This window comes from Chelonoidis abingdonii, chromosome 1 (genome assembly GCF_003597395.2).
Source record: "Chelonoidis abingdonii isolate Lonesome George chromosome 1, CheloAbing_2.0, whole genome shotgun sequence".
Taxonomy (NCBI): Eukaryota; Metazoa; Chordata; order Testudines; family Testudinidae; genus Chelonoidis; species Chelonoidis abingdonii.
The window spans coordinates 219,970,936-219,998,002 of NC_133769.1; the positions used below are offsets into that span (position 1 = coordinate 219,970,936).

Consider the following 27,067-nt stretch of genomic DNA (forward strand, 5'->3'; position numbering starts at 1 on the left):
CACGTCACTTTTTACCCCTTTCTCCAGATCATTTATGAATAAATTGAATAGGATTGGTCCTAGAACTGACCCTTGGGGAATACCACTAGTTACCCCTCTCCATTCTGAGAATTTACCATTAATTCCTACCCTTTGTTCCCTGTCTTTTAACCAGTTCTCAATCCATGAAATGACCTTCCCTTTTATCCCATGACAGCTTAATTTACGTAAGAGCCTTTGGTGAGGGACCTTGTCAAAGGCTTTCTGGAAATCTAAGTACACTATGTCCACCAGATACCCCTTGTCCACATGTTTGTTGACAAGGGGGTGTTTGCAAATGGATTGCTTACTTATTTGCTCGATTATCTTTCTGGGTACTGAAATTAAGCTGACTGGTCTGTAATTGTCCAGGATGTCCTAATTCCCCTTTTCATAGATAAGCACTATATTTGCTCTTTTCCAGTCCTCTGGAATCTTTCACGTCCTCAGTGACTCTTAAAGATAATCACTAATGGCTCAGATATCACCTCAGTCATCTCCTTGAGTATTCTAGGATGTGTTTCATCAGACCCTGGTGATTTGAAGACATCTAACTTAAGTAATTTTTAACTTCTTTCCCTATTTTAACCTCAGATCCTTCCTCATTTTCACTGGTGTTCTCTATGTTAAATGTCCAATCACTACTAAACTTTTTAGTGAAAACTGAAGCAAAAAAATTGTTTAGCACTTCTGCCATTTCCCCCTTCATTGAGGAATGAGCCTACCCTTGCTTGGTCTTCCTCTTGCTTTGAATGTATTTGTAGAATGTTTTTTGTTAACCTTTGTCTCTAGCTAGTTTAATCTCACTTTGTGCCTTGGCCTTTCTAATTTTATTCCTGTGTACTTGTGTTGTTTGTTTATATTCATCCTCTGTAATCTGACCTAGTTTCCACATTTTGTAGGACTCTTTTTTTGAGTTTCAGATCACTAAAACTCAAAAAGCCAGGCTAAGCCAGGTAGTCTCTTGCTATACTTTCTATCTTTCCTACATGGTGGGATAGTTTATTTAATAAAGTCTCCTGGAAAAATTGCCAACTCTCTTGAACTGTTTTTCCTCTTAGATTTGCTTCCCGTGGGATCTTACCTATCAACTCCCTGATTTTGCTAAAGTCTGCCTTCTTGAAATCCATTATCTTTATTGTGCTGTTTTCCCTCTTAGCATTCCTTAGAATTATGAACTCTATCATTTCTTAATCACTTTCACCACACCCGCCTTCCACTTTCAAATTCTCAACCAGTTCTTCCCTATTTGTCAAAATGAAATCTAGAACTGCCTGTCCTCTAGTAGCTTTCTCCACCTTCTGAAATAAAAAATTGTTTCCAATACATTCTAAGAACTTGTTGGATAACCTGTCCCCTTCTATGTTATTTTCCCAACAGATGAATGGGCAAGGGGTGGCATTTTAGCTCCCCACCAAGCAAAGTGCAGACTCACCATACTAACGTCGGCCTTCTTGTCACTATATATATGGCAACACTTGCTCCTTTTTTTCCCCTGCCTGTCCGTTCTGAGCGACCTGTACCCTTCTATACCAATGTTCCAGTCATTATCCCACCAATTCTATGATGCTAACCATGTCATACTTGTGTTTATTCATTAGCATTTCTAGTTTTTCCTGTTTATTCACCATACTTCTCACATTAGTAAACAGACATCTAAGAAACTTATTTGATTTCCCGTCTATGTTCTCTCTTCTCTCTCCTTTATCCCTGCTATAAGAGCCCATGCTCCACCTAGATTCCAATCCTTCTCCCAGGGCTTCATGATTTTTACTTACCTGTGGGCTTTTGTCTCCGTTCCCCATCAAACCTAGTTTAAAGCCCTCCTCACTCAAGTTAGACCGTCTGTATCCAAAGATGCTCTTTCCCTTCCTTGTGTCTTCTTTCATTGGTAGCTGATAATTCATTTAGTCAGAAGACTTTGAACCTGTATATAGTCAATGAGCACCTGTGACCCAGATTCTAGTGGTGCTTTGATTATTCCATATGTTATTTCAGATGGACAAGCTAGCACTGCGGGGAATCCAGTAATATCTAATGACAAGTTAAAGGCTGCAAAACATCAGTGAATACTTAAATAAGCCTAGTGATTCATTTTTGATTCAGTTCCATGCAGAGTTTATATAAAATGGCCAACCCACTATTCTAAGCAATCCAAATTCAAGGGATTCATTGTCTTTGCACAGGGAACTGGTGACTTCCTTTGTATTCATGTAGCTCATAGCACAGTAGGGCCCCAATTAGTTTGGAGCTTTTGGGTGCTACCACAGTACTGACATACAAGTTACTGTAGGTACATTTCCCTGTTAGTGATATCTTCAATTATGGTTGAGGACATCAAATCAAACAAGAACCTTGAAAAGACATTTGAGAATGACTGACTGATGTTAATTCTTTAATGTGTAGTTGTACCAATACATTTACGTGCAATATATTATGCAAACATTGGATACCTGTGTGCCTTAGGTTATAGGGATCCAGTTATGGTATGGCTCATAGTAAACAAGGTACTGTATAAGATACTAGGACTCAAGTCTGTTTGTCTATAGAGGTATTTGGCTTCTATAATACACACATCCTGTTTAAAGGGTCTTTGATTCCATGCATTCTGACAGCTGGTATAGTTATTAGATTTTTATCAAATGTAAAAAAAATTGTTGACAACACATTTTCTTACCAATATTGGAAAATCTTTTTTTATTTGAGAAACACTACCTGAATTTTTTATACAAACTGGAAAGAGACTGACTATAATCTATTTGCAGGATAAAACTGTTATTCTGTACATTTTCATGGACAAATAAGTTTACTTTTCTTTCAAACTATAATTTTTTTCCTTTTAAAAACAGTGTAAGAAGTAAAAGTACTGATTTTTTTTTCATTTGTCTTGTACAACACAATGGCTCCATAACAAACACATGAAACATCACCCATGAATTTTAAAAGATACCTTATGAATTTTTGGTTTGGGACTCACTGGTAGTTAATACTTTGGTATCTGCAGTGACTATTGAGTAGAATTAAATTATATGTAATGAGAGGAGAGACAAAACAGGTGAAATATCTGGAGTTAAAATAATGCATCACAAAAGATGAGTGCATAATATAGAAAATATATCAAAACTCATAGTGACTATAGCTTTCAGATTAGTATTTGTTACAACACAGGACAGGTCATGCCAAGGCAATGCCCAAGAGACATCATTGAAGAACTGAATAGTATTGGCTTTTGAAGTGAGATAACTTGTTAGCAACATATTTCTCCTTAAAGGTATTTTTGAATAAAACAATATACATACCCTTGCCGGTAGCCCTTTCTTGCACAATGAACATCTGAAAAGGTACTGTACAGTGGCTAATGGAAATCTGAACTAGCATTGATAGGAACACTTGCATCAGTTGTCAAAAGCAGTAGGCCTGTACACTGAGACAGCTAGGTTGATGTTTAACTGCGATTCAGTGTGCGTGCGTGTGTGTGTATATAAATAAAAATTGGGTAATGTTTTGCAATATGTGATTATAGGGTAAAAACTCTAGCAGTCATGTGGCAGTGGGTTCCGAAATTCATGATTTCATGAGATGGTAGAAGTAAATTCTGTACAAGTAAAGATGTGCTGAATGGATTGCCTCTGAATATGAGTCTGATAAACTGGAATCTTGCTCGCAGCCTAGTAACCAGAAAATGCAAAGTGACTCTTGTCCGGAAAAAGAGAGAGTGAATCAATCTTTCTAACTCTTTTTTAAGTCTTGTGGTTCAGTTAGATACAGTTAGTTTCAATATAGATTAGCTCCTTCAGTGTAATGTTGTTAACAATAGTATTTCCAACAGAAAGAGCACTCAGATCAGAAAATGTAATGAGACAGTTTACTGCAAGCTACCAACTGGCATTGCACAAAAATGAACAGCAAATCAATATGTCACTTCCCTACTCTTCTCAATCAAACTATTACTAAAATACTTAAACTATTTTGAGGGAATTGGGAGGTGGAAGTAATTGAAAAAATATCAAAGCTACTAGAGAATGCCAGTTGGATTATAGGATTCAATACCGACTATGAGTTTCAATACATTACTTGTTGTAAAAAAAAAAAAGGCTTGCTCCTTCTATTCTCTAGAATATTATAGTTTATTTGGGAGTATTTGTCACAGCTTTTTTTTTTTAAAATAAATTGCTATTTTAACCAGACATGCCAAACCAGTGAAAAAAATGCAGAAATTGGGCTTGTTTTTGGCTTAATTGGTTTGTGAGTTGCTTGTTTGGCTTGTTGCTTTTTTTGATTGGCTCCTGGCAAGAGGGGGCAAAGGTGTGGGAGGAGAGTCAGGGGTGCACAGCGAGCCCACCTCAGTCCCAGACTGCACACTGGGAGGATCTAGTCACATAGAGTGTTGGGGTTCTTAGGTCTTGGCTTGTTTTGCCCTTGTTTTGAAATGGGATTAGCTTGATTTTTGGCTTATTGTGAAAGTCAGGTGCTTATTTACTGTGTGAAAGTTGGCAACTGTGATTTTAACCTATTTTCAGGGTTTCTCCAGAGAGTTAGTAGAATCCATTTCAGACTCAAACCTTTTATGCTTTTCCTTACAAGTCTATCTAAATTAACTGAATTGCAGGCAGAAAGCTAATGGGTCACCTCAGTGGCCTCCTGTTAAAGGTCAGATGATTTGAAATGAATTAGAACACATCATCTCTCTTGGCACACAAAGATATTGGTTAGGAAAGATAATACATTCCCAATCTATATTATCTTTACTGCATAGGTCCACTGGGAAGAGACCCTGGTAATGTGAGTGCAATGGAGCCTTCCTGCTTTGGGAGTGTCAGGAATCAGGGCTTGCAGCAGAACTAGTCTCCAGGAGCCTCATCAGAACACCTGGGCTTTCAGCAGGCTGCCTGATTGGATGGAGGGGCCAGCAGGCTGACTCTTAAGCCAGCAACAGCAGCTCCTTGTGGCTGCTCAGTGCTCATGCTTGTCACTGTGACTGCTCCTGCATTACCATGTTCCTGCATCTTCTCTTTGCACCCAGCCTTGACTCTGTCCTAACCCTGCCTGGACCTCTGGCTTGACCAAGGCTGTGGCTTCTGAGTACGACTCTGGATCTGATCCTAGTCCTTGGTTCCTGATGCCTGCTCTGACCACTAGGCTTGACATCTGCTCTGACTACCAGGCTAAATAGCCCTCATCCCTTTTGTCTAACAGGGAGCATGGATAGACAGGGGCTTTATATGCTTTTGAGCCTCCAGGCAAATGTCTTTAGCCTCCCATGAACCTGTGGAAAACTGTGAGTTGGAATTGAGCCCTGCCTGCCCCTTGTATGGGGTTGGGGATGGCGTTGCTGCTTGCTTGAGCCCTGTCTGCTCCCTGTGCAGGGCTGAGGCTGGCATTGCTGCTCACTCGAGCCCTGCCTGCCCCCAACCAAGCACTACCTTCTCCCCCTGTGAGGCTGTAATTGCTGCTAGCTCCCCTGCATGTCCATCCACACCCCATGTTTTTGGCAAAAGTGGGCATTTGCCACATTTGCTCTTGCCAGCTGATCACCGGTACAGATTTTTATCTGCAACCTTAACACTGCACTAATGCCATTTGTTTTCACATTTAACACCATATCTCAACTGCTACTTGTTCTCTGAAATGTTCTCTCCTGTGAGATCTGTTGGCTTGGCTTTCAAATGTGCTGAGCATCTGCAGCTCCCATTTGTAGGTGCTCAGCACTAGTGAAAATATGGCCACATAGTTCTCTCTAAATCTCTAATTCTTAAAAAAAAAACAAAAAAACAAAAAAAAAACCCTCCTTTGGGTTTTTTTTCCTAGATAAACTTTGAATGGCAGTAGAAAAGCTGTCAACCTTTGTCAATCACTGCACTATATATTTGACAACATGCAGTCAAAGACTGAGAGAATAGTATAACAGTGGTCTAGCAAACCTAATTGTAGATAAAGAAAAGAACACTCACCCAGCATGAGAGAATGAGGAAAAAGCCGACTGAACAGTGTTTTGTTTTTCCATCTATTCCCCTTCATCTGTCGGTGGTTGTTTGACAACACAGGCTTTAACTCAGTATAGATTCCATTTCATGTTGTTAGCACCTGTTTTAGTAAGCGGTTTGTATTATGTAAGGGAGATTGCATAGGTCATGTGCTTAAAAAGGATCTAAGGAATATGTTTCTTTTTAATGTGCTGTACCCCAAAGTTTTCACTTTTTATTTGAGGAAGGAAAGTAGCAATGCACTATTGCAATGTACCTGGTGGTGGTGATGAATGTGCCTGTCAGCGTCAAAATAGTTGGATGATTCCTCTTATTAAACTAAATGGCATTAAGGATCTGATTCAGGCAAAAGGTTCAAATGTGAAAGCTGTTCTGATGACAAAAGGTCATTTGATTGTTTGCTCATGACATGTTTTCAGTGTAGTAACATCATCACATATGCAACTTCATTATTAAGTATTTAAGGAAACATCAATATAATCAGATCACAGAACTAAATGTAGATATTCTGTTCAAGTTTGCTTGTGCATCCTTTCTATCACCATCTGACTCTTTTTAGAGATAACTATTTTTATATGTATCATTCTCCAAAAAACATCAGATCAATATGGCAGGATTTGACCTTTAGAACTCTAACCTGATGAGGTCCAAGCTGTGTTTCTCCCTTTGCGGTACATGGGCAGTAGATGTCATTTGAGATGCTTGACCTAGTTGCTACCTGTACCTATAGCAGCCAGGTATAAATTGGAGTGGGCTGCTGGCAGGGCATACTCAGCAAGGGATCCTTGGCTTTGGAACTGCCTTTCTTTGTCCACCAAAGATTAGGTTGTGCAGTCTTCAGGGTGTGCTGCAAGACCCATTTGTTTTTCTAGGCATTTCTCAGAGGAGAGAGAAGCTATTTCCAGGAAGACTACTTGGCTGACATGAAGGGAATGGATTTTTCTAGGAAATCATTGAAAGTTTGAAATGTCAAGAATAACATCTTGTTCTCGTAATAAGTGGTGGGATAAGGCTGGGTTTATTTTGTTGTGTTTATCTGGGGAAGTACAGTCTCTCTTTGGCTTCTAAGTTTTATTAATAATGGATTATTGAATGACATTTAGAGCACTGGATTAATGCTTTATAAATATAAGTAAATAAATACAGGTGAATTACAGATGACACAGGGCAATCTGATGGTATGCAACTACCCTGGGTGAAATCCTGGCCCCATTGACTTCAGCGGAGCTAGGATTTCACCCCACACACCTTATTATTTTTAAACTTTCTCCCACTCTTGGGTCTGTGCTCTCTTCCATGCCACACTCTGTTCTTGTAATATCCTTTTATTCTTGCATAAGCAAGTTCACCCTCTTCTCTCTCATATCTGTCTTCAAAACACAATTTTGTGAAGGCTATTTATGTCAATCTTCCTCCTGCTGATATTGCTGTTATTTAATAAATAATACATTACCTGCTCTGCTACGTAATGTATTCTGGCTTCATCACTTGATGGCTCAATGTGTGTTAGGTATTTTCTGTTATAATCCTTCAATGTGCAGATCCTGCAAAGGAATCCAGGTGGGGCCTGTATGGAGTCCCCTTGGGGTTACAAGCTTCAGCTCTAATTGGTAATGTGTTTGCAGCAGGAAATGTGCTTCCTTTCTGTTTTGTATAGAGAACACTGAATAATAGCCAGCTCATAATTAAGTAAAAATAAGAATGTATTAACATGCTTATTGAATGTTTAGTGATAGTGTAGGGAATTCTCACACCTGCTACAGAGTTTCATATTTCATTTCCAAGTACAAATGGTATTGTATTAAGAGTTCAAGAAGCAGGACAGAGTAGAGGACTCTTGCAAGGTAAACTGGTCTTGCATAGGAGAGCTTACATATAAGATGTCAAAATGTGCAATAAAAATATGGTTATCCAGGCTATGAGAACTTTTTCTGAACCATTTAAGTATTTACTGTGATTACTCTCGAAAGCTGGAAGCTGTTTAGTGACAAGCCTTCCCCATCTTGGTTAACTTTTTTGAGAATTAGCTTTCTTTTTAGTTCACATACTGAGAAGGCTTAAAATGGAGAAGACTCTCTAGGAAGTGAAACTCATGATATTTTCAGTAGCAAATTGCCCTCATTTCTGATTAAAGATTTGGCCTTGGGAGCAAATATGTAGCTGATTTCATCCACGTGGACTCTCCAATTATTTTAGACACATAGTGAGAACTCAGTTCTGAATTCAAAAGCAAACATGCAGAATGTATGCTCCCTATACAGAACGAAGCTGTAGAGGGCTAGAGTAATGGATATCTAGGATTTCATTTCTCACTCCTTGGGCATTGAGGGCCTCCCATCACTCATAGGTAGCATTCTCAATCAATAATGAAAATAAAGGTTGAGTTCTTCTTTCCCTTTGGCTTCTTATGATGATCTGGAGAGTCTCACGTGCAGGCTCTTCTCATCAGGAAAGGTGGTGGCTGAACTCTAAAAGAGTTGAAAGAAATGATGTCTGTTCATAGAACCACCATTTTTGTTGGTGTCAGGAACACCTTTAGAGTTATTTAATGTAGGTTTTCATTAACAATATTTTATAAGGGAACATGGTCACTTTTATAGAGTTATACATAGATTTTATACATAAGTGTTATTTATTTTATTCTCTATTCTTCTATTTGCAAGCCTGAAGTTAAATATTCCCTTGCCTTTAATTTTCACCTTGTTTCCATTTGACATTTGAGAGCTCTTGCCCATCAGCATTGAGTTTCACCACCAGACATGCTGCAGCAGCACTGTACATGTAGACATATAAGTTCTGGAACTAGGGGTGCTCGGGGTGCTGCCACACTCCTTGGCTTGATGTGGTTTCCATTATATACTGGGTTTACAGTTTGGATCAATGGCTTTCAGCACCCCCACTATACAAATTGTTCCAGCGCCCCTGTGTAGACATGCACGTAGTGTGTGTGTCTCATGTCTTCCTTTCTTTTCTTCCCTTCCCTTCCACATAATCCAGCATGCTTTATATTTCATTTATTTCTACTTTACTGTACAAGCATTGTGATGACATAATGGGAATAGGAAATTATTTGAAATTTTCCAGAGCTCAATCAAAGTATATCACTGCTGGTTTTGTTTATTTTAATTCTTCTTTGTGGAAGTGGTAGCTTTTAAAAATCAGAATAAAAAGTCTTCCTAGTAATAACAATGTGAGGGAAAAAAAGTTGTAAAATACAAAGAACATTCCTTGTCATCTTACATAAATTTGAAGATGTTATAAGTGAAAATTTGGGTCTAAGTTAGCCCAAGTTAGTGTCCCTTTAACTTACCAATTACGTAAAAACTAAAAGAACACGCAGCTCTTAACATTGGATATTATTGATTCTCTTGGCAACATCTGCCAATTCTTAAAGTAATATATACACAAATTATGAGGGACAAGTTGCAGAAATATATCTTCGTAATGCTCTCTCAAGTGATTTATTATGGACACATGTTATTCAAGAAACACTTTTTTCCTGAAAATAGTATATCTAGAAAAATCAACAAAATAGTCTAGGGTCAGTAATATAGTTTTAAATTTTTTCTTTTACCTACTTTCAAAATTCATCATTCTCCAGGCAATAAATGTCTGAAGGTAATTAATTCCATTAATAAGTTTGGGAGGAGGAGCAAGCTTCGTATATTAATATGAACATTAAAAGGACATCAAACATCAAAAGAAGAGGGACAACAAACCCGGAGTCAGGCAGTGTTATATAAATAAATACATGTGTTTAAATTCAGCTGAATAAAACAACAAGATTTTGTCACTTTTGTCCAGGGAGAGAGTGGGAACTGGCCATTTTCTGTGATTTGTTTCACTCCTTTTCTTAGCCAAAGCATTATTTTGAGATTAGTGGGACATCCATTTAAGTAAAGATATTCTTAAAAAAGAAGACACTTCTAAGGGGTTCTGTGGATTCTTTGATGTATTTGGTAATTATTATTGAATAGCTTATCCCAATCTGCCTTAAATCTGAGGAAAAGGTCTCATATTTCAGGACATAACTAAATCCTAGCATTGCACCCTTGTGAGACACAATAGCAAAAGAAGCCTGATTTGTAAAATGAATAAGCTCATTTAGCCTCAGGGATATTTACAACAGAATGAAGTAGAAATTATTTATACTGGTCCATCATTTTGGTATTTGAAGTAGAAATTTCTCAAAATCCTTGCAGTATTTATATTTAGTTCAAATGCCACATGGATGTTAAATATACATATATATATATATGTAGAGAGAGAGATTTTAAATATATGCTTGTGCTAAGTTCAAATACTCCTCTGAGGTGGTGGTGGGATCATTCCACTCGTTTACTTGTGCTTTAATCAATTAAAAACTACTATTTTTTAATTCAATATGTATAGCAGAACAATCTGGCAGATATGCTGAGCATTGCATCATGCTAATTATGGCTATGTTTTAAATTGTCTGCTTCCATTCAAGAATGATCTCCTTCTGCCTGATCTAAGGGAAACACGACAATGTTAGCATAAACAAATATTTGCTACCAAAAGAGCTTAGCTTCATGATGTATCATTAGAAATAAGTAATGTAGTTCAAGTTATCAGGAAGAGATCTTTATTGAACATGCAGTCTCATATGCTGATTAAGGCCTGCGTTTGTCCATAGTAGCCTGGTCTTTAGGATATGTCTACACTGCAGTTAAAAACCCACAGCTGGCCCATGCCAGCTGACTCAGCCTTGTGGAGCATGGTCTGTGAGGCTGTTTAATTGTAGTGTAGATGTGTGCATAGGCACCGACTTCCCCTCTGCCCAGTGGGTGCTCGACCCCCCTTACCCCTAGTCCCGTCTCTTCCCGCCCCTGCACTGCCTTCACCCCACCCCATTCCACCCCTTCCCCAAAATCCCCACGCCATCCTACCTTTTCCCACCCCAGCCCCGCCCCCTTCCTGCAGGGTGGGAGGGTCCCAGACCTTGGGTTGCAGCCTGAGCCAGAATGTCTACACCTCAATTAAAAAGCCTGTTAGCCCAAGCCTGCCAGCACAGGCCAGCTGCGAGTGTCTAACTGCGGTGTAGACATGTCTGCATGTAGACATGTCCTGAACTCCAGATGTCTCATTGCACTAGATTCTGCTGAAACCTGATCCTCTTTCTACAGTTCCAATCATCACGCTACATTTGAGATTCTTCCATCCAGTAGTTTATCAATTAATATTACTAGATTCATCATTTTTACTATAGTAGCCCCATTTTGCTATGTGCTGGACAGAAACTTAATAAAAGCTGGGTTCTTCTATGAAAAACTTACAATCCAAGGCAATTTGGGATTACAAAAGATAGTCAATACAATTAAACTTGTGATAACCAGTGAACTACAGTTTTAAGCCACCTCTGTAACAATATCTTTCCTAGATATGGATGTTTGACAGACCACAATACTATTTCATGTCTAATTAAATAAAGCCTCCTGTCTTCACATCAAAATATATTTTGTTTTCCAAGTCTGAAAATCTTGTCAAAGTCTTTTAGAAAATGAAGCCCTCTAATTTACTCAATAGTCCCGAATTTGATAGGTTTGTTTATCAAATGTCAGTGTGTGTCAAGCACAGTAAAGTAGTGAAAATTTCTAATTAAGATCTTCTAGCTGCTGTTTCCCCTTGAAGAGAGCTTTTCTCTCTCTCTTTTTTTTTTTTTTATTTTTATTTTAAATGAGTCTCAGCTGCCATCCCATTGAAAGGAAACTACATTTTTTCCTTGAAAGAATGACTGACTGGAACCTACTGTACTAGCTTTCAAAATTTTATTTCTTATTTTAAAGTTATAACTCGTTTTTCATTTTAACTTTGCACCTCACTTTTAAAACACAGCTTTAACCATGGTTGGTTGGCCTCTCTATATGTATGTGTACATAATTTCCACAGTGACTTCTCTACACTGGTAATTTCATCCAAAATGTAATCCACTTTTGTTAGCATTGGTTGAGTTTCATTGCTCTAGTATAAACAAGACTCTGTTAGCTCTGGAACTTTTACCACTATGTTCATTCAGTCAGCAAGTTGAACTTATGGAGTGCTAGAAATGCTAGAAGTTAACAGAGTCTTTTCTACGCTTGGACTGCCATAGACTCGTAGGCATTAAGGTCAGAAGGGACTCTCACGATAATCTAGTCTGACCTCCTGCACGTTGCAGGCCACAGAACCTCACCCACCCTCTCCTGAAATAGACCCCTAACCTCTGACTGAGTTACTGAAGTCTTCAAATTATGCTTTAAAGAGAAGTTACAGAGAATTCACCATTTACACTAGTTTAAACCTGTAAGTGACCCCATGCCCCATGCTGCAGAGGAAGGCGAAAACCCCCCAGAGTGTCTGCCAATCTGACCTGGTGGAAAATTCCTTCCCAACCCCAAATATGGCGATCAGTTAAACCTTGAGCATGTGGAAAAGACCCACCTGCCAGACACCTGAGAAAGAATTCTCTGTAGTAACTCAGAGCCCTCCCCGTCTTGTGTCCCATTTCCAGCAGTTGGGGATTTTTGCTACTGGCAGCTACTGATGGGCCACATGCCACTGTAGGCAGTCCTATCATACATCCCCTCTGGAAACTTATCAAGATCAGTCTTGAAGCCAGTTAGATTTTATGACCCCATTTGCTCGACTTGGAAGGCTGTTGCTGAATCAGTTTTAACAACAGTACTATTTTTTGGATAAAGTTCTATGGAATAGACATAGTCTGTTTGTTCTGTTGTTTTTTTACATATTTGAGAGAGAGCAGGATTTCTAGTCACCAGACATATTTTAACCTGACATATGTTTGATAGACTTAATAGGCAAATCCTACAACTAGACCAACAACACAGTTACACAGGCAGGTCACAAGATTCCCTAATGTGAAATTCCAGTGGAATCACCTACATTTTAGATGGTGAAATGTTTTTTGTTGAATGAACTGGAAAACACTGCTCCTGTCCCAAAGCATGTCTGTCAATAAAAACAAAGTGGATGTGGTGGAACTTTCAGGACTACATACGGTATATGTACTTGCAACAGCACTATCAAAATTATGGCTTTCCCATCTTCTAAATGCCCAGCTTTGCCCTTGCAGGGCAGCCTGGACAATTCCAATTAACTTCAATGGTAGCATGGAGTATACATCCAAGGGCAAAGTTTGGCCCTATTTCTGATCCTAGTTTAAGTTATGGTTTTAAATTATATACCCACAAGATGGTAACAGCTATCTTCATTTTCTTGTGAATTGACTAGTGGAGTCTAGGTCAGAGTTGCTACTTTTTCTTCTCCTTGGGGGACTGAATGATAAAATAGAATCCTGGATGCACATTTAAGACTGTCTGCTTACATTAATTTAATGTCACCCTGTCAGACAGACCTGAACTCTAGTGCTACTTGGTACCATGCTGGAACGCTTGTTCCTTGACAGACAGAAGCTATCGAAGGTTTATTTCTTTCAAGCAAGGAATAATTCAAGGAAAACTTTTCTTGAAAATATTTCATGAATATCAAAAATTTTTTAAAAAAAGTTTTCATCTGGCATTTGTAACCACTTAATTCATATGACATTTTTGGCTTATGATGTTTGTATTATGTAGCAGATCACAAAATAAACTGGAGGGTCAGCACAAATGTAAGACTGTGTGCAACTTTTGAATATCAGCCCAAAGAAGCACAAAGCATTGAGGATAACATTAAGGGATTTTTTCTTTGACTGTGTGGACAAGAAAAGAATTCATACAGAAAACAACACTGGAATTATGCATCATGCTGCATTTAATACACATTTGAACAATGGAACTTAGCTTTATTTCAAGATAATTGACTTTGAAATATTAGACTTAAAAATATACACTGAAAAATACTTCCAAAAGACTGTTAAAACAAAAGAAATTGGTAATTTAACTTGTAAGTATGTTACATTTTGTTTACCCAGCTATGGAAAATTGTAACAGTTCCTTATTGGGGAACTATATATTTCCTATATATTCTTTCCATTTTTTATGTAATGCAAAATATATGTTACTCACCAACATGTGACAATAACAAATATTTTCTTTAAAAATAATATATGTGGTATGTGAATATATGGCTACAACTTGTAGTCTTTTTATGCTAAGGCCTATTGAAGCCTTTTTTGCTGCAGAATTTGGAGTGCCATTTTCTACCATTTATAAAATCTTCATTAAGTCACTTTTAAATTCTATCTTTACCTCCACTTTAAAAATGAATATATAAAAGATTAGACTATGTTGTGACAAAAAGGAAAAGAAATCTAACTCTGATAGAGAACTTGAACTAAAGGTGAAGGAAATAAATAAGAGAAGGAACAGTGGCAGAAGGCAAAACTAAATCTGCAGTGATTATAGTGCTCAGGAGTAAGACTCCTGATTGAATCACAGAAATGTAAGACTGGAAGGGACATCAATAGGTCATCTAATCCAGTTCCCTGCACCCATGGCAGGACTAAGTATTATTTAGACCATCCCTGATAGGTGTTTGTCTAACCTGCTCTTAAAAATCTCCATTGATGGAGATTCCACAACATCCCTAGGCAATTTATTTCAGTGCTTAACCATCCTCACAGTTAAGAAGTTTTTCCTAAGTTGCCCTTGCTGCAATTTAAGCCCATTGCTTCTTGTCCTATCCTCAGAGGTTAGGGAGAACAATTTTTCTCCCACCTCCTTGTAAAACCTTTTATATACTTGATGACTGCTATGTCACCTGTTTTTTTCCCCCAGACTAAACAAACCCATTTTTTTTCAGTCTTCCTCATTACTCATGTTTTCTAGTCCTTTAATCATTTTTGTTGCTCTCCTGTGGACTTTCTCCAATTTGTCCACATCTTTTCTGAAATGTGATGGCCAGAACTAGACACAATACTCCAGTTGAGTCCTAATCAGCATGAGTAGAACAAAAGAATTACTTCTTGTGTCCTGCTTACAACACTCTTCCTAATGCATCCCAGAATGATGTTCACTTTTTTGCAAGTGTTACACTGTTGATTTATATTTAGCTTGTGATCTATTATAACCCCCAGATCCCTTTCCATAGTACTCCTTCCTATGCAGTCATTTCCTATTTTGTATGTTTGCAATTGATTGTTCCTTCCTGAGTACTTTGCATTTGTCCTTATTGAATTTCATCCTATTTGCTTCAGACCATTCCTCATCTGGAATGGAGATGGAATCAGAGTAACTTGAATCAGTGAAATACAAACATATTTAAAATGTCCCTGCACGAAATTTGATAGCTTTTAACAGTCTTTATTTTGGGCTGATAAACAACATAAGGAAATATAAGTAAGAGAAGGCAATGGACTTTTAAACATCCATCAAGGATAACTTTACTGTACTGTTCAGAATGTTTTGCATGTAGATTTTCAGGCAAGAATTGTGGACAACTTTTCTATTGATAGTTGGAAACTGAGAAGTGAAATGGTCCTTTGTTGTGGTTGAGAATGACATTGATTTGAACAAGAGAGATGCAGAGCTCAGGGGGAAAAAAGTAGCATTTTTCAAATGTTATCAATGAAATGATGTGCTTCAGCCCTTAGACTGAAGCTATTGGGATACAATTTTGTGTCCTGTCAAACTAATGGTAATTCAGATTGCAGGTAGAAAATAAAGATTGAAAGTCGGTGCACAGCTAGTAGGATTGTGTGAAGGAAATAGCTCATTTGAAAAGCTGCTAGGTTCAGATGAAACTACAAAATGGAGAAAAAATGAAGAACTCATTCAGATTCCTCAGATAATATTTCAGTGTTGCATTACATTCATTTTCCTTTACAAATAGTAATAATAATATTAATAATAATAATCAAAAATGGATCCCTTAGAACAGGATGCATGGTATGATCCTTCTTTCCCCTTTTTTGTGCAGATGCTTTTTTTCCCCCCTAAATTAGCTACATGCAGTGTTCCCCCTGTTGCATGATTTTGAAATTGGCTGTTATACACTACCAGCCTGGGATGTAAGTGTCTCTGGGATGGATGTGTTCAACACTTGAATGGGAAGTTTCAAGATTTAAAAAAAATGCAAGAGGAAAAGGTTTTGCTAATTCAGTCAGTGTCATTCTTCCTTCTCAATAGTGTCTTAGCGTGGCTTTAGTAGTTACTGTGCTGCTAGTGTGTAGTTTGTAACATTGTTTTGGACTCATCAAGGTGAAAGTTTCATTATAATGTATTATTAGTGTTGCCTTAGTTACCCAACAGTGTTCAACCTGGTCACATGAATAAGATGTCCACTGCCACATGGGCAAGATAATCTCTACTGCACTAACTTCTAATATCAGCTTCTTTTTTAAAAATATAAAATAAGGCAACAAGACTGAGCTGTTCAAATTAGATTTCAAATGCCTGTTCTTTCTAGTGTGAATTTGTGCTGGTTTCTGTAATTCCATCTTATTGAGCCCTTAATGGATGAAGGGACAGATCACTATTTATTTTACTACTTTTATTCTATCTTATTCCTGTTTTATTTTTCAGTGACCCTCTTTGTCCCGATACCATCCATAAACAGAAACTAATCTATTGGGGGTGTGTACAGCCTCCTATGGAACTTTAAGACTGTGGTTTTATTCTTGAAAGTAAAGCTAATTTCACACTATTTCACCCCCCCACAGGAAACTGAAGCAGCAGTCGAAGCTAAACAGCCGGATGTGGAAGGGGTTTTGTCTAAAGGGCATCATTTATATAAGGAAAAACCAGCCACTCATCCATTAAAGGTAATGAAGCAACTTTTAGTAATATCCATTACCACATAATGGGTTCTGTTTCCCCTGTTGTACGCTTGTCCTTTATGTCGTCTATTTAAAATCAGTGAAAGAAATTGGAAAATAATATTAGCTCTGTTATGCAACAGCACAGGCAGAAATAATAATATGTTTATAGCCAGAATTATCTATGCACTGTGATACTAAGTATTCCTTTCTGCATTGGTGTTCACCCACCTAGTCAAAAAAGTAGTTCACCTTAAAAACATAACACTACAATGTGTGCTTACCTCACCATTAACATAAGACCATTCTATTCCAAATGAGGTTTACAGGCCTCCTGTGGAAAAAGTTCTTTTATTTTTTGTAGAGGGAAGCAAGAGGCAGAAACAAGAGGGTCCCATCCTCTAGATATTTCCTACAGTAAGGGGAGGAGGATGAGGCCAACTCAAACAACTCCTCTTCTACTGGCCTCTGGCAAAGCACAGGCAGAATTGCCTTTGAAATATAATGTTTTGTTCTTGTTTGGAGGAGAGGGTATTTTATTAGGAAAGACTGACTGCTGTCTTGTGGGAGCTCATTCTCAAATTGCTTTTCCCACTATGAGTATCAGATTAAAGGTTACATCAAGAGGGTACTGAAGCAACAGGATAATTGTCTCTACATATTGGATAAAGCAGGCTACCAGCATCCTCCCCATTACAGTCCAGCTATTTTTGGATTGGAAGATAGATGGGGGATGGAAGCCACCACTCAAACGTCACTGTCAAACATAGCCATAAAGCACAATCTTGTGATACAAGCTATTCCATGTCTGTTGTATTACTTATATTTTGATTAAATGTTCTTAAGACCATCTAACAGTGGCTTATTGATCAGTCCAAATTTCTACTGCAATTGACTCTTGCGATAGCAAGACTCATTCTCGTATTTAAAGCTTCTTCAAGACAGCACAGGTCAATAATGTTATTATACCAAAACTGTTTGTCCTTGCAAACAAAGTTATTGTGACTTATATTCTCTGTAAAGTCGCATACTTCCTTTTTTGTTCTGCAGCTTGTGCTTAGTTCTTGTGAAATGTATTTGCAGTTTATTTTTCTACCATTATAAAATCTTCGTTAAGTCACTTTTAAATTCTAGCTTTACTTCCACTTTAAAAATGAATATATTTTTATTTAATAATATTTTTGTTCCTTTTCTTTTCTTTTTCTCCAAAGAAACCTTTGAGAACTGCTTTTTTTGTTGGTATTCCAGATTTTATTAAAACTATCAATATTCTTTAATAGTTAAACTGGAAACTTTTAGAAAATACCCAAAAAGGTGAATTCAAGGTGATTTTAAGCTAGTACACTGATGAAAGTGCACAGCCACAAGGCTTTAGACTGTGTTGTTCAGTTTTCTTGGCTTCAGAGGGGAGTTATTATTATTGGGAATAGGCACATGTCACCTGTGCACGGAGTGGATGATGGAACAAAGGTCTCGCTGTGATCATTGCATTTACACATTTATTCCGACTGCAGTTGTAATCTTAGAAGACCTTATACCATATCTTAATAAGTAAGGTGTGAGCACCAATAACATTAGACTACAAATGTGTACTGCTGTAGATTTTAGTCTGTGTTAGTTTGTGAAACAAATTATTTGATATGTTCAAGAAGCATGCTTTGTCTATGCATTTTATTTAGAAATGTCCAAACTGATTCCGATATTTTCTAGAGATATTTTCTAACGGAATGAAATTACTGTATTAGATGTGGTGAATGCCAGGTGCTATTGTGTAATTCAAAACAATATTGTCTCTTAAGCAGTAATTTTGAGGATGACAGTATACAATGTGCCTGTGCAGAATCCTTGCAAGTTAATAACTATTTGTGGAGTGTAGGGAATTTCACTTCTGATCCACCTCTAATTGCATTTCATTTTTTTCATTATACTGCCATTCTGCTAATTGACCAACCTGTGAAGTTAATTTCTGTCTCAGTGACTATCTGGTGTACAGTGAGTAATAGAAATGTGAACATACAATGTCAGAATGTGAAATTGCTTTTTCGATGTAGTTTTCCTAGGCTTTCACCCGTTTATATTGAGTGCCTCTTTGTGGTGGTTTTTACTGAATAAATTCCAGTACCAATCACCATTTGTAAGTCCCAAGAAAGTCTTTATAGCTAATGCAACAATTCCTTTCTCTGCAGCAAAGGTGCAGTTGAAATTATAACAACTTTATATCTCTTGCTTTAGATTAAATCCCCCTCCCCCAAATAGCTATGTTAAAAGAACATTATTAAGGTTACAAAATAAGGCACTGAAAAGTTAGAAAATATGATAACTCAGGTTGCATGTGCTGCCTTAATTTGTCCCTCCCCAGTGTATATGCATTATGACACAGTCTTTAATTGAATGACAAGTACTAATTTTTTCAAAGAGCCCCCTACTTCATTTTGGGATATCAAAAAACGTACCCTGTGCCTTTTTCAAGTCTCTGCTCCAAAGATTGGAAAGCACTAGAGCATTTCACATTCTGACATTGTATGTTCACATTTTTTAACATGAGCAAAACAACATATTTCCAATTTATTGGAGGTAAATAAACCATTTTGGCTGAAATTTTCCCAAACAGTTCAGCCTGAGAAAGATGCCTGATGTGGAGACTCTCAGCTCAAGTGTTTAATATTTGGCAAAGTTATAAGCAACTGAAAAGAAAGTCCTCTAATGTCAGGCAACTTTAATAACAGGCGGTACTGCCAAGCATATCTGTAATAAGTTAGGACTAAAGCTACTTTTTGAAATATAAATATTTTTGTTAATTATCAATGCACTTAAAGTGTAAACAGGATTCATATTAAGATGTGGCATTCTGGTTTGGACAGGCATGGCAAAGGATACTTCACCTCTATGTTTGTTGCGATTCACATGTGTTTCTCCCCTCATCTAAGTTAAAGAGTCTGAAATTTTACAGGATATTTTTCAGATGAAAAATAATTTGATCAAGATATCTGCATTACATTTCTCTCTCATCTAAACTACAATGGAAGTGGAGAATTGTATGGCATGAATTGCCCAAGAATAGGAAGCATAATCTCTCTTATATTCTGTTAGAAATGCATATAAAAGGTTATCCCTATGGTGAAGTGAAACTAACACAATACAATAGCTAAATACTGAAAAGTAAGTGACCTTTCTCATCATTTTGTTTTGTCAGTTTCAAAAGCTGAAACCCAGTTGCTTCACACCTACTTCAAGCTTTGTATATCTAAAAGGGCTTTCTTTCCTAATTTATTATTTTTGATACAATAAAAAAGATAAATCCCTACATTGGTTTCTACATTTGGCTGGAAGTTTATTTCCCACCCCACCCACTGACACAAAATAATTGCTGAAGACAAGAGGGCTATTACAATCTGCCAGCCATCATTTCATCAGATAAGAGTTGCAAAATGACAGCATCATTAGTCATTTTCAGTTACATCAGTCACACCCAGGGATGTTTTATTTTTCCAATTGTTTTTTATTTTTTTAACTACCTAAATTAAACCTCACTTAAATCTACTTACCTTTCCAAACAAATACTATTGCCAGAATCAGTGTTTGTATATTACCAAGGAATCTTCATCAATTCTTTAATGTCTAACTGCCTTCAAAATGACAATCTAATGAACATAGATTTGATCATTTAGATAGCCTGTCTTTTCCATTTAAAAATTCTTGTCTCAGTCCCAGATGAGCTGTTCTTTGATAAGATGGACAATGGAAATCTGTTGCCACAGTGTTTGTCTCTTTTCTTTTGCATGATTTCATGATAATAGAGCATTATATATAAACTGCAGTGCTTATAAGGATCATCCTTTAGGTGTCCTCACACAAGGATTGAATTTTGATTTAGTAAGTGTGACCATCTGCTAGGGTTCCCAGGTTTGTGAGTTACTGTGCTACCCCTCTCAGCCTGAGTAATTGAGAGTTTTGCTGGTGCTAAGCTATGTTTCATCTCCTTAACATACCAGTTTATTTTCTCTTCCAGCAAACTCTTCCAGAGTCTGCCATTCCTCACCTTGCCTAGCAAGTAACAATCCGTGAACCCTAACTCCGGAGTACCTCAGATACCTCTGTTAAAAAAAAAATAAAAAATTCCCCTCTCATCCCTATGGGTGGTATGTGTCTTCCTCAACCTCGGGTCCTCTACCAGAGGCCTGGGAGTTTGAGGGTTCTGCGCAGTATCTTAGCTGGTTCCTGGCAGCTGGCACTCTTCTGGGACAGAGAGCTCTGATGTTGTCTGGGATCTGTTGGAGCCATCACCCGCTACGGAGTCACAGCCCTGAGTGCTCCTACCCCACTGGGACCAGTTTGGCCTTCACTTTCCACACCTCTCTAGTTCCCTTTCAGGCCCTGTATTCCCAGCTTCTCATATTCCTTCTTTCCTGATGTTGCTGTCACTGTGCACTGCCTATATCTATCACCACCGCGTCTTTCTGCTCCTTGTCTATTACCACGATGCCTGTTGATTGGCCAGTACCTGCCTGTCCGTCGGGATCTGGAAGTCCCACAGAATCTTGCCCTGCTATTTTTCCACAACCTTCTGTGGATCTTTGCATCTCGTTTGGGAGGGTCGAGCCCATACGCTGTGCAGATGTTCCTGTACACAATGCCAAGCCACATTGGTTGTTGCCGTTCAGTGTATTGCTGTTCCTGGCCATGCATCTTACATCCTCCACCCCACCATGTTGTTGGACTTGTCTCTGAGGCCCTCTCTGCACAGTCTGTACTGGGGTCCTCTCTGTGTGGTAGGACCCCTGCTTCAATGGATCTGGTGCTCAGTGCCTGTCCTGTGCTGCTATTGATCGGTGGCGCTCAGGAATTTAATGAGACTAAGTTTTTTGCGTCCAATTTAGTCCAGCAACGTGTTCCAGCCACTCAATATGGTTAGTGAAATTTCCACAATGTCACCACTCAGCTTCAATGAGCGATGGTGAATCCCTGCAGGTTCTTGTCTTGCCATGGCATTCTTCTGCTTGGTCTTCCTCCATGTCTGTTGCTGCTCAGGCATTTCTCTCAGGCAGCTCATCTTGGGAGCCACCATTTACTGATTACTCCTGCTGTTCCGGGTTTTCGTTCAGACGAAGTGAGGTATGGGGGCGCTCAAGTGGCCTTCGCCGCAATCCGCCTTCTTTTACCGGATCTGGGAGTACTATTAATCAGTTCTATGGGTGTTTGAGAAGCTTGAGAATTTGGTTGGATAACCTCACTGACTGCAATGCTTGTGTACGGAGCTTCCCCGATGGCTCTTCTCCAATACGTGACTCAGACTCCATCCATAGTCCTCCTCTTGTGCCCGATGTCCTTTAAAGACTATGTTCACCGGTCGATGAGGTATTTGATGACCAGTCAGGGAGCCGTATTTTGTTGGTGTCGGTGGGATACATTGTTTATTGCCTGAACTGAGCTGGATTTCTTCCGTGGGAGCCTGGCTTATCCTGATTGAGACTGGTGAATACTGTGCATATATGCTACTACATTCTCTTGCCTCTCTTATATACTGGTTTTGCGGATGAATTGAGGTGTCGGACGCCAATTCAATTAGTTTTAAATGGTACTGTGGTAGCATGGTCTGTGTGTCTGACTATGTGCCCGCTGTAGTGTTCCACCACCCAATTCAGTCTCTGTGATATACCTTCCTCTCTTCATGACATCCAGCCAACTCTCTCAGTCTGAGATAATTTCTCCGATATCCTCACTGTAGAAATAACCGCAGGTCAGGATGGATTAAGCGAGTCGATGTTCTCTTCTTTCTTAGATACGAGCTTGAAAATGTCATCACATGTAGAGGAGGTTGCTGATGGGTAGTTCACTAACTCCTAGAGCCTGTACCCTGTATCCAGTCCTTGTGATTATCTGGTCTTGAGGGGTAAGCCTCTGATAGCAAGGAACAGCTAGCGGCAGGACAGTGCATCATACGTTTGGTATATGCCACACTTTGATGCCACTTGTGCAGCTGCCTTGAGTTGACTTCCAGTGTGTCTTCCAATAGTCCATTGAGTTCTTGAGGAGAGGTCCTTAGTGTCCTGGTTGATACTGAAAATTTGTTATTTTTAGCGCCAGACATTCACAGATCCTGTGTGCAGGCGATGTTGAGTTGGTAGGCTTATTCCTGTTAGTTCAATCCGGCTTGTGTGCTCCAGATATGGTCTTGTCTAGCCTTGAGTCTTGGCGACTGCTCATATCTATGAGCAAACTGGTGTGTTTGAGCCGTTCTGATGGCTTAGTTCCACATGCCTTCTGAGCTGTGCCATATGTATGTGCCCTATGTGTCGTGTTAGGCATTGGCGAGCTATGATTGCTAGAGTGGACTGATCTTGTGTGGGGGGGCAGAATTATTGGCCGGGTAGTTGGCCGGTTCTGTTCCCTTGCAGGTTTTCATGAGTCAGCACTGTCCTATCCCTTGTTGTTAGCCGTTTGTTAGTGGGACGCCTGCTCTAGCAGCTGGTTCTCTGTGCTGCTAGCGTCATGCACTGCTGTTAGTTTCTATTAGCTCTAGTAGTGTGCGATATGTACTGAGTTCCAGGTTGCTGATCCAGAAGCTCTTTTCATGTTCTGTGACCCCGCTGCTGGATGGTCTTCTACTGTGATGGTGATGGTTTCTGTTCTGGGAGATTGCTAGTGGCTTCGTGGTTCTCAGGTCCTGCTCGAGCCACTTTAGTACAATGATTGTGATGCCGTCTTCTCTTTCTCCCATATGTTCTTCCAGTACTGTTCAGTTTCTGCTGCTGGTGGCTCTGCTGTTATTGTGTTGTTGCACTGCAGTTGGGAGTACACCTTGGATGGTTCTTTGGAGAACAGAGCATTTACTTTTTTATATATATATATACCTCTCTCTGCAGTATCTAGCCTACTCACTGAACACTCACAGAAGTTAAGTTTGCTGCTCCATTAAAAAGACAATACCCATCAGCTTAGTACCTTAACTGGGGTTAACAAGCACTCTATTTTAATCAAAGCAGTGAAATGGTTTATAGTTAAAGTAAAACAAGTTTATTAAACAAGCAATAGGTTTAAATGATACCAAATATAAGGAATAATGATAGAAAGAATTAGAAGCAAACAAAAATAAAAATATGCTTTGAAGACTAAAACCTGATCTAACAAACTAGAGTTTCTTGTTCAAAGAAATGTTTCTCCACAAATCTCTTTTCCAGCATGACTAACCAGACTTTCTGGCAAGGACCCTTCACAAAATTCAAAGTGCTCAGCTTCTTTGTCTCTTTAGGTGAAAGGTGCCAAAACTCCCTCCTCCCTTCCACTTGTAGCCTCCCAATGTACATTGACCTTGATTTAAGAGATTGGAAGGCTTCCAGGGGGAAGGCTTCCATGGAGACTCTCCACTTGCTCCCCAATGGCTTTGTTTACCTTGCTTATAAATGTGCTTCATTGTCTCTGCCTGATGCCCAGGCTGGTCAGAGAAGCAAATACACATTCATTTGTCTAGGTCAGACTGCATGTAGGCACTGCCTGCCAGACATATTTAAAGAACATAATTCTAGCATATATTTATAATTTTGTACACACCCTGTACTTTCACCCCACAATGACTTTCAGGACCAGTGTATTACCACTTTGTATCTGATACCTTCCATGACATCTTTTAGATACAGATTATGACAACAGTGTGTTAGGGAAGTAGTGAGTATGTCAGGTCTGGCAAGAATAGCTGACACAGAGCTGCAGTGAATCACCAATGGCCTCTTTGTCATATTTGCCTCTAGTAACATATTTGTTTACCAGTATTTAATTAACCATTTGTTTCAACAGCTGCCACGTCTAACACCCAAAAGATAGTCGGGAAACTTACTTTTTTCTGTGCTTAGAAAGCACTGCCTTGGACCTGTGGTATTATATAAATGTTGCTTGATGATGATAATAAGGTACACATCTTATTTCTTAGCTGTGTCATTAAAATTGGAGCGATAGTTTGGTGCCATCTCCATCTGTTATTTATATATATATATACACACACACACACATTTATTTGAGGAAAGTGTGAAAAGTGATGTTATCCCAGTGACTCTAGAAGCTTCCTTAATTTTGAGAGCTAGGGTGGGAAAACAGTTTGCATGGTAATCTGGAGAGAGTGAGGGAACTTTAGGCAGACTGGTCGTGTTGGTGGTTTGTAGCATTGATTGATGAAGGCCCTTGAATATATGGTAATGGCCATGGTAGAGAATAGGATAGAAAATGTGATCCCTTAAAAAAAAAAAAAAAAGTATTATTATGCTACATTAGTAGTGCAAAGAACTCACTGTTATGATGTTGTTTGTATAGTTTTGGAGTCATTTTTATAAAATAATGTAGCTCAGAAGGGTTGAGGTTTTTTGAATGTGGTAATAACTATACATAATGGCCCCAATCTGGTGATTGATAGCACACAGACACAGCACTCTGCTTGCATACTATCAGTTGCCCTGGAATCAGGTACTTACATAGTACTCTACACTGCAAAGCACTTTACATACAGTAATCCTCCCACCTACCCAGCACCTTGATCTAAGGTAAGTGTTTAATGCACTAACATTACAGATAGGAAAATTCAGACACAAACACATGAGAGAAAAGTTACCTAGCTAAGGCTGGAAAGAGTATCAGAGACATGATTAGAAATATGTCTCCTTTCTCTCAGTATTGTGCTCAGGGCCATTGTATATTATGCAGTACTTCTCTCTTAATATTTCTATCTTGATACAAATATTCAAGTGCTTCCACAGAAATTCATTTGAACATTGCATAACTTAAACTGAAGTGTGCCTAAGTTCAAAGTAAATATAACATTTCATGCTAACCTGAGTTGTCACCAAAACTCTAGGGTTATTGTTATAGCATTTTTCATTCACCTTCACCAATTTAATCCTTTTAAATGAGTGAACTTTTTACAACAATCATGCTCATTTACTGAATATGCAGAAGTAGATTAAAATGTAATTCTGTTTGAAGAATTTAGAGATAAATACTCCCTTCCATGTTCTACTGTGTCTTAAACATTACATTTCTCAGGGTCCATGACAAGCGCTTTCTGCATTGTATCATAGTCAGGAACAAATCTGTGGCCCCTGTCAACGTGAATGAGTGAGTAAAGCAATTACAACAGTGAGATTTTTATTTGGCAGGACCAGCACTACACATAAGAAAAATATAACTCACCAAATTATTAAAAAAGACTAGGTCTTAGTTGTGTAATCTTTTAAACGTTTGTTTAAGACCTCTCTCCTATTATTTAATGAATAATTATTAGAATAGCTGTCTTTTGCTCAGCTTCAATTCTGGGATAGATGTCTAGGATTAAAACATATTGAATGGACTGGAGCTATTGGCCATGTGGAAAAAGTGTGTGTGTATGTGTGTATAAATCCACTCACACAGAAACATAGCACATATATGATGGTGATACCCATTTGATAAAATAACAGTATTGTGGTAGACAGCATTTATCATGCATCTTTGATTGTGTCATCTGCTTTCTACTCATGAATCCATCTCTACTGGGACTTAACTTTCAATATTCCAAACTTTGAGCAGTTTAAACAACTACAATTTAATAATGATAATCAGTCAGCAACAAAGATGTTATTTATTCCTAAATGTGGAATTTCCTGTCTCCATAACTACAACAATAAAAACAGCAACACTGGCCCAGGTTCAGAACAGGCAATATTCCGGCCTCTATGGGTAATATGTTTACGGGCCAGTGTCATGCAACCCTACCAAGCTAGATCTCTCCTCTTCAATTGAGCAAACTCACTTGTTTCTAGCTCTGGAAAGTATTGAGAAATCAGATTCTGAAGTTGGATACTTTTCAAGTATAGGAAAATTTTTGAAGTCACTTTTAGAAACTTTGGGCTTTTTAAAGGTATTCTATTTTTTTTTCTTTCTCCTGTTGAGTCTTGTATAGTTTGACTCAAGGGAGCTAAATCATTTTGCTTAGTACAAACCATTCATCATTCAGGGATAGATAGTGACTTGGACTATGTGTCTGTGCAGGGAAGTAAGAGGAAATAAGAATGGTCCCAGCACCTATGCATAGTCTACCTGAAGCTTGGGTCTGGGCACTCAGAAAGTGTGGGTGCGGAATACTCATTTACTGTTTCTTGCAACGTGTAGGCAGGGAATGAGCAGATAAGGGGTAGAATCTTAGGTCCATCTTTCCTACTTTCTGGTCAGTACAGCTGAGCCCAAATGTAAATGTTTTCATTTGCTTTTGGTACAGGCCGGCAACAACTTACTATGTTTTTCTCCTCAATCCTTCCATCAGAATGACCTTCCCCTATCCAGAGCAAGAAGGAAACAGAGTAGGAATTGTTACCAGAGCACTGTCTGA

At 38.5% G+C, this 27,067-nt stretch overlaps 1 protein-coding gene across 9 annotated transcripts in view; it reads left to right on the forward strand.

Moving 5' to 3' along the window:
- LOC116825693 (dystrophin) overlaps window positions 1-27,067 on the forward strand; it is a 1,328,444-nt gene that overhangs the window by 703,581 nt on the left and 597,796 nt on the right. For all 9 annotated transcript variants that reach the window (XM_075059803.1, XM_075059815.1, XM_075059808.1 and 6 more), the window contains one exon: window positions 16,624-16,725. In XM_075059803.1, the coding sequence (XP_074915904.1) occupies window positions 16,624-16,725 (102 nt within the window). The remainder of the gene's footprint in view (window positions 1-16,623; window positions 16,726-27,067) is intronic.